Source organism: Physella acuta, unplaced genomic scaffold, assembly GCF_028476545.2.
Source record: "Physella acuta isolate Inbredline_101_S28 unplaced genomic scaffold, ASM2847654v3 ptg000197l, whole genome shotgun sequence".
NCBI classification, from domain to species: Eukaryota; Metazoa; Mollusca; class Gastropoda; family Physidae; genus Physella; species Physella acuta.
The window spans coordinates 1,180,425-1,189,610 of NW_026731716.1; the positions used below are offsets into that span (position 1 = coordinate 1,180,425).

At 39.7% G+C, this 9,186-nt stretch overlaps 1 protein-coding gene across 1 annotated transcript; it reads left to right on the top strand.

The window, feature by feature from the left end:
• Positions 1 to 2,695: 2,695 nt before the first annotated feature.
• Positions 2,696 to 3,875, top strand: LOC131936971 (hepatitis A virus cellular receptor 1-like; the record flags this gene model as incomplete). Its single annotated transcript, XM_059294117.1, has 2 exons — positions 2,696 to 3,188; positions 3,295 to 3,875. Coding segments are annotated over 2 exons (1,074 nt in total), but the record flags the coding sequence as incomplete, so codon positions are not given.
• Positions 3,876 to 9,186: the final 5,311 nt, after the last annotated feature.

Genomic DNA, 9,186 nt, shown 5'->3' on the forward strand with positions numbered 1-9,186 from the left:
ATACATTTATAAAAGTACTTATATTCGGGTAAATAAACTATGACCTGATGGGCAACAACTCCATCAACATGTCTGATTTAGACAAGTAACAAGGGAACAGATGTGGAGGTTATCTGCCCCTAGTCAACAATGGCAAGGAACCCCCCTCTCCCCTCCCCCACTATCACTTCTGAGGTTTGAATCACTCACGCCTATGCTGACACACTCCCCCCCCCCCCCCACCCCCCCGCCCACACCCTTCCAGCTATAATTAATCGGTCACATCAAATTACCGACTGTTTGCCGGAGTTTTCATGGTTCAATGAATCCGGAACATCCTCAAAAGTTTGAATTTCAGGACGGTGGTGGGGGGGGGGGGGGGGTGGGGGTAGGCGTTGTGGAGGGGGTTATGGTTATGTTTTTTATTGGCATGGGAGTGTCGAAGATCACGCTTTCCTTCATTATCTCCTTGTATTCCATGAGAAAAACATTTTAAAACCGTTGTTGGAACCTTCTCGTAACCATGTGAACTATACATAACGTATCTAGTATGTGGTATTCACGATAAGATCTTTATAAAGAAACTATGTATAGCAGAATGTAGAAAATAAAATCTAATGGATATCATCCAACTTATCCAGCTGTGTAGGCCTGGGCTGGATCGTTGACGTCACTCATGCTCTGTTTGACGTCTTCATACTACAATTACACAATCAGCGTACAATGTTATCAATAATTTAAAGCAGCATCGAACTTTGAACTTGTTTAAATAATGTGATGCCCTCTGTTTAGTCGTTCTATCAGTGCCCCATGTAGCCACGTAATGTTTTAAGTAGCAATGATTATTGATGTAGATGGCTAACAAAGGCAGCCGTATTAATTGTTGATGCTGCTGACTAATTTATGGGTCCATATAACTACATATTCTTGGTGATATATTCAGGAAATTATATAGCAATATATCATTTATTTTTGTTTAAGGAAAATTGCCGGAGACCTACAAAAGTGGAGGGAATTTTCTGTGGAAGTCCAAGTATCTTGGGCACAAAAAGAAAAGATTAATTATTTTAGGTACCTGTATGCAGTGGCGTAGCAAGGTCGGGTGTCACCCGATGCGGCACTTAATGGTGTCACCCCCCAGAGGCGTAGCGAACCTTCCCGGGGACAAACTTTAAAATCTTCAATTTGCACACCCCCCCCCCCCTCAAGTTTCCGATTTGCACCCTCCCCCTCAAACTTTCAATTTGCAGCCCCCCCCTCAAGTTTTTCTCTATATATTTTGCTATTTTTTTGCCTTGGTGTCACCCCCTAAATGGTGTCACCCGGTGCGGTCCGCACCCCCGCCCCCCCTCGCTACGCCCCTGCCCGTATGTCTATATGATGTTGATGAAAGCATTATGTTGATGATTAACTCAGGTAGTTATATAACTGTACTGTATTATATTGATAATTGATTCCGGTAATCATATAACTGTATTATGTTGATGATTGTCTCAGGTAGTATAACTACACAATGTTGATGATTGATTCCATTAGTCATATAACTACACAATGTTGTTGATTGATTCTTGTAGTCATATAACTGTATTATGTTAATGACTGCTCATGTCACCAGATAAATAAACTTAGTTACTTCAGTTGTTTACCCGTCACTTCCGCTACAAAAACACAGGCTTTGGGTATACGATAATATCTAGCCTATTTCGTTCTTTGTGTTAAGAGTTGGGGCTTCAGAAAAGAAAAGGACTAAAGAGATATAAGATTGTTTCTTCATCATGTCAGTATTTTCAAAACTGCGACAATCAACCAATTCATATTTTTGAAAAAAGCTATTAAAAATACAGTTTCATGCGATACCCGTGTGTTTAAGTACATAAATGAAACCAACACAAACAAGTGCGAACAACACGGGTAAGTTAGCATCGAGTTGGAAGACTCTAAAGTGCTGCGTTAAGTGTTGTATTTCTCTCTGTCTTTGAAGTGCTTCAGTAATGCGATACAAATCGATATCGATACTACAATTACAATGATTAATGCAGGGCGATTTCAAATCTCCACCAAACATCAATGCCAGAGTTCTCGGTATAAAGCGAATCCACGCTGCTACGAGATGTCATCAAACCGTGTCACAATACCTGACCCACGCTGCTTCAGGTGTCTGACGCTATTTTTAACGTCATGTCATTTTTTTTTTTACACCGGTCGACAATCCATGGATAATTCAGAAACCAGTTGCCTCCCTTTGATGGTTGTTTTAGCGGAAGTGACATTTTACAGCGCCATTTGGATGTGTCTTGCTGGGCCACAGGGTGCGTCATGCTGTGACTGATGGGGAACAAAAAAACTAAGTTCAAAATGTAATATTATGGGTCATTAAATTCCTTTTTTAAAAATCAATCTCAATGTACAGATGAATAGTTAATTTCTCAATGGTAATTTCTCTTCGGAATGCATCCGACTATATACATTTATTTATACAAACAATCTAAGGGCATTCACCGATTTACCTAAATCCACCAACCCGACTACACCACCAACCTGCCTGCATCCACCAACCTGACTACACCACCAACCTGCCTACATCCACCAACCTGCCTACATCCACCAACCTGCCTACACCACCAACTTGCCTACATCCACCAACCTGCCTACATCCACCAACCTGCCTACATCCACCAACCTGCCTACATCCAACAACCTAACCTGCCTACACCAACCTGCCTACACCAACCTGTCTACATCCACCATCCTGCCTACATCCACCATCCTGCCTACATCCACCAACCTGCCTACATCCACCAACCTGCCTACATCCACCAACCTGCCTACATCCACCATCCTGCCCACATCCACCAACCTGCCTACATCCACCAACCTGCCTACATCCACCAACCTGCCTACACCCACCAACCTGCCTACATCCACCAACCTGCCTACATACACCAACCTGCCTACATCCACCAACCTGCCTACATCCACCAACCTGCCTACATACACCAACCTGCCTACATCCACCAACCTGCCTACATCCACCAACCTGCCTACATCCACAAACCTGCCTACATCCACCAACCTGCCTACATCCACCAACCTGCCTACATCCACCAACCTGCCTACATACACCAACCTGCCTACATCCACCAACCTGCCTACATCCACCAACCTGCCTACATCCACCAACCTGCCTACATCCACAAACTTGCCTACATGCACAAACTTGCCTACATCCACCAAACTTGCCTACATACACCAACCTGCCTACATCCACCAACCTGCCTACATACACCAACCTGCCTACATCCACAAACTTGCCTACATCCACAAACTTGCCTACATCCACCAACCTGCCTACATCCACCAACCTGCCTACATCCACCATCCTGCCTACATCCACAAACTTGCCTACATCCACCAACCTGCCTACATCCACCAACCTGCCTACATCCACCAACCTGCCTACATACACCAACCTGCCTACATACACCAACCTGCCTACATACACCAACCTGCCTACATCCACCAACCTGCCTACATCCACCAACCTGCCTACATCCACCAACCTGCCTACATCCACCAACCTGCCTACATCCACCAACCTGCCTACATCCACCAACCTGCCTACATCCACCAACCTGCCTACATCCACCAACCTGCCTACATCCACCAACCTGCCTACATACACCAACCTGCCTACATACACCAACCTGCCTACATCCACCAACCTGCCTACATCCACCAACCTGCCTACATCCACCAACCTGCCTACATACACCAACCTGCCTACATACACCAACCTGCCTACATACACCAACCTGCCTACATACACCAACCTGCCTACATCCACCAACCTGCCTACATACACCAACCTGCTTACATCTACAAACACATCTATCTGAATCCATTAATTAAACTACATCCACTAACTTGCCGAAGCCAACCATGGTGACTGCATCCACCTATCTGACTCTATCCATTAATCTGACGGCATCCATTAATTAAACTTCATCCACTTATCTGACTGTATCCACCTATCGAAATCTATCCATTCTTCTGACTGCATCCAACGATATGAAGAAACCATATCCGTGAAGAAACATTGACTTTATGTTCAGCCAAGTTAAAACATGCACGTCATGACCCCGTTGTCGATAAGGTAATTGCTAATTCAATACTGCCACATAGCGATACAACTGATCTACATGTGGTCTTGCTATATTTGCTAGGTGCCCACTTGTGGTGTAAAAAATGAATAGAAAACCTAATTGGATAATTTATTAAAAATCAGCAGAAATATGCACGGTTGTAAGTTAGAGTAAATAAATAAAATGGTAATGAATAAACAAAATGTAGTATTTCGAATTTCTCAAATCAGTAATTGAGTTACTTATGCTGAAATGTGTATTTTTTCCATAGTCCATGTTAATCAAGTATGCATAACTGTATATGTGTGTATATATATATATATATATATATATATATATATATATATATATATATATATATATATATATATATATATATATATATATATATACACGCTAATTCAAATTTCACGCGAAATACATTTATAAATAAAAAGAAATATCACTCAAGCTTTCTTATTAAATTACAAATTTTGGAAACAGCTCAGCGGAGAATGAAATGAAGTAGGCCTGTGTGGTTTAAGTAAGAATTTGTCAGCACTCCCATCCAAATAGAAAGAACGTTAGAGGATCTCAAAACGATAACAGAAAATCCCAATAGAGGGATAATAAGATCAGAGATGAAACCCCCTAGAGCCCCCTCCCTTCCCCATCAATTATTATTTTTTAAAACGTTTTTCTTAACTCAGCTTCGCGTTTGTTTGTTTGGATGTTTGTTGTTAAAATTGACATCGAAAATTAGCCCACTTCTGATTGCTCTACAGACCTGAAATTTGGCATGCATGCTACTTTCGCCTAACAATTTCAGATGCAATCATAAAAACTAGCAATTAGTGACCGTAATTAGCTTAATTTAATTACGCCCCAAGGACCATAAAATTGAGGACATGATTTCTAAAGATACCGACAAGACTTGAAGCCTATTGACACAGTTACTTCGGCCCCAATCGATGTGAGCGCGCTGGCCGTGATCGTATAGTGGTTAGTACTTCGCGTTGTGGCCGCGACAACCCAGGTTCGAATCCTGGTCGCTCAAGATTTTTAGTCCGTGTATTTATAAACACTTTTTTAAAAACCACGTTTTTCATGGGTAGCAACGGACTAAAAAGGAGAAAATAAAATACTTAAAAAAACTTTTTAAAAAACCACGTTTTTCTTGTGGACTAAAAAGTAGAAAATAACTATTTACATACATTTGATGACAAAAAACGTGGGTCGGGCAGATGGGTCGGGAAATTTGATGGTGAACGTACCCACGTTTTTTGTCATCAAATGTATGTAAATAGTTATTTTCTACTTTTTAGTCCACAAGAAAAACGTGGTTTTTTAAAAAGTTTTTTTAAGTATTTTATATAATAATCGAAAATCGTCCGTCTTTGTTCGCCTTCATATTGTTTAAAAAAACCATAGGGGGTGAAGAAGCCTGTCTTAAAAGCGGTTGGTTAAATTTGATCAAAATATGGAAGAGTAACTCTAAACGATTAGAGGGATGGCTCTACTAGGGGCAGATAATTTGCATTATTCCCCCTTTTTTGTTGTAAAGTGTTGATTCACTAGCGCCACGGCCCAGCTGGGGCTTTCAGCGAGATGAGAGGCATTTGAATTCTTAACTTCTGAAATTTCGTTACAGCAAATATTATTAGGTTAGTTTAAATGGGGGTTCGTATTTTACAATGCTAATGCATTTTGCTGCTAGAAATATTTTACATAAAACTGCTTTCTATTACAAGCGTTCTTTGTTTTCATTTTTTAAAACACAAATTCACTCACGTATTCAGGTCAATTTTTAAAAACATGGTTATTGCTTATTGTGTGTGTGTGTGTGTGTATGTGTGTATGTGTGTGTGTGTGCTTGCGGCTTTGAAAAAAAAGGAAAATATCAAATAGCGGATTTTTAAAATGCAATAACAAAGTTCGTAGGGTATAGAGGTAACAAGATTAATTTTCTTTGTTTTTGTCACGTAATGTTTTTATTTTAATCAATGATAAGATTAAAAATCTAGGACATTTTTTAGTCGGATACATATATGTGTTTTTAAAATAGGACATCAGCTGATGAAATGTGTTGTAAAAATATGTATTATAAATTAATAATGTAGTGATTTTTTTTATGATTCATAAGCATAAAGGGATAAAAAGTTAATTAAAACGTGAAGAACAAATTACTGGGATTGATTAAAAATTAGAGCTGATGAATAAAGTGGTGACCTGCTCTACACAAGGTTTTAAAACAAATTACTATCCACGATGTTGATGCTGTGTAACAACGCTAATGTTTTCTTATCAGTGTTTTTAAATACGTAAAGAAATAAAAACTTGACTTGTTTTTATACCAAGTTAACTGTTGTATTTTCTACTATTTGTATTAAAATATGATTTGTTTCGATTACCTCCCGCAATAAAGTATATTGTTAGGTGATGTATTTGACAGTATTACATTCAATTCGTACACATTCGACGACATACTAACATATTTGTGTACGATGGTGTCTCATGTTGGCCCCGTGTCTTTCATGTTAACTGATTTATGTACAATTGTGTCTCATGGTAGCCATTTGTCTGTATAAACCTCAGCAATCATTGTGTCTTGTCGTGATTATCCTTTTAATCTGAGCAGAAATAATCCACCACGGACAGAACTAATCCACCAGTGTATCCACGCAATCGAGACTGTATCTTGAGGATTCCAGAACCGGACCCTTGTTTCCTGGAATCGGCCCTCGCTTCCCAGCCCGGGCAGGAAGAAAGATTGCCGCACTAACACCTAACTAATCGCCAACACGCGAACTGCTCATTTCCCCCCGCTACGATAGTCGTCTTGGTCTCTTGTCGAACTCCCAAGTTTCACTTTTTAATTACACAATAGATTAACGGAATTAACGCTAGAGTGTGTTTGGTTAATAGTGGGGAGGGCTTCACTGGTTTATTGGCATAGTTTAACATACATTATTTCCATCAAACACTAGTTATAATAATATTGTATTATATGGACGCTAGTACAGTAGCCATATACTGACCAATAAAATTGGAGTTGATACGTTGAATTGATAATGCATACTATTTAATTTACACCATTTTAGGTTTTGACTACTATCTTAATTGAAAAGTGTATAACGAGCAATAACCACCCATCAATTTTATGTCTCTAATAACTTATGTCTGTAACATTTACTTATCAATGTAATCGGTGATATTCAAACTAAGATTGTGTATGTTTCTATTTAAATAAAAATGTTATTATTTGTATCTACACTCATCAAGTATATATCTGTATTGAAATTAGTGATTTGTTTTGGTATTTAGACTAGTTAGTTGCATGTTTATATTTAGACCAATAATTTATAACTTTCTATTTCGACTAGTAATTCTCATATTTCTATTTAGACTAGTAATGCTCATATTTCTATTTATACTATTCACATGTATATTGTCATTACACCCTCATCCCTATCGGAACTGGCTGAGTGTGCCCATGTAGATCTAGCCTACATAAAGCATCAAGCTGTAATTGTATTTCCTGCCCAATGTTGAGCCAGCAACAAAGCCACCTCGCTGACAAACGCTGATTGCCAGGGTGGAGCTCCACATAACGGGTCCAGTTTGGGCCAGCTCATCACAAGAGCAAACAGACCATGAAGTTTTTACAGCAACATTTATGGACATTTTACGGTCTATATCATAAGAAGATGATCACGTTCCATCACACGGAGGACGTGGGCGTACCGGAAGTCTGCAGTAAAGCAGAGATCTGAGACATGCGCAGTACACGGGGAGAAGCTCGTCTCGTTTGATGATGGCGGGTTGTTGTGAGTTTGAGCGAGATTTCTCGAGATAACGACAGCGTATGATAAATTAGGTACTAAAATTGACATGGCATTTCTCGTGTGATCAATGTTTATCAATATAATCCATCATCGGGTATTGAACTACAGCGATAAAAGGTCAACGGGTTATTTTTTCTTTTGAGTTGTTGTTTTTGTGGTGTGTGTTTTTGTTGTTCAGCTGTGGTGAAGCTGACGAGATCCTTTGTGTTTCTGTCTCTGTTTGAATCTAGCCATCGCTTCCACTGCGTTTTATAATGGCGATCATTACACTTTATAAAATAACAGTTGTTCTATTAAAACTACTGTAAAAATAGAGGGGGAAAAGAGCTTTAGTCCACGCAAACGCATAAACATTTTATTTCAGTGATGTGCCAAATATACATAAGAAAGCTCAGTCTAAACGTAGTGCTAGGTTAAACGTACATACACATTGCAATGCTAACCTAGACATAGAGTGTAAAATTTATCACTCACGCAATGATATCGTACACGTGCACTCGAGGCTAGCTGTAAATAATAGCATGGAGTTCACAAACTTTGTGATCATCTGTGATCAAAGGGAGAGCATCGGCAGCTTACTGGATGTAGGGGGATTAATTGGAAACCCACGATTTGCCTCGCATCGAAGTTCGTTGCAGATTTAGATGGAGATTGTAGTACACGTATAGGTTCGACATAATATTGGCCCACATCTTTCAGATATTGGTAGAGAGAAAGAAAGGATAAGCACGAAATTTACGGCTCAAAATGATGTGGCTTTGTGAATGCTCGAAGTATTTTAGGTAGTTGACACATTGATCAACATATACCAATATTATAAAGCTTGTTTTTTTTCTACTTTATATATTTAGATATAATTATAATTATTGCCTTTGTTTTGTAATCTTTGTAACGTTTTTACTCTACAAAGAAATGTAAATTGTGTGATTTTGTGATTTAACAACACAATGAGTCATGTGACCGATAAGCACTTTACAAGAAGACAAGGAGTTGAATAGTTTTACTCAGAGAAACTCTTGCTCCGCTAGCTACTAGACCAGCTCGCTCCACTAGCTACTAGACCAGCTCGCTCCACCAGCTACTAGACCAGCTCGCTCCACTAGCTACTAGACCAGCTCGCTCCACCAGCTACTAGACCAGCTCGCCCCACTAGCTACTAGACCAGCTCGCTCCACTAGCTACTAGACCAGCTCGCTCCACTAGCTACTAGAACAGCTCGCTCCACTAGCTACTAGACCAGC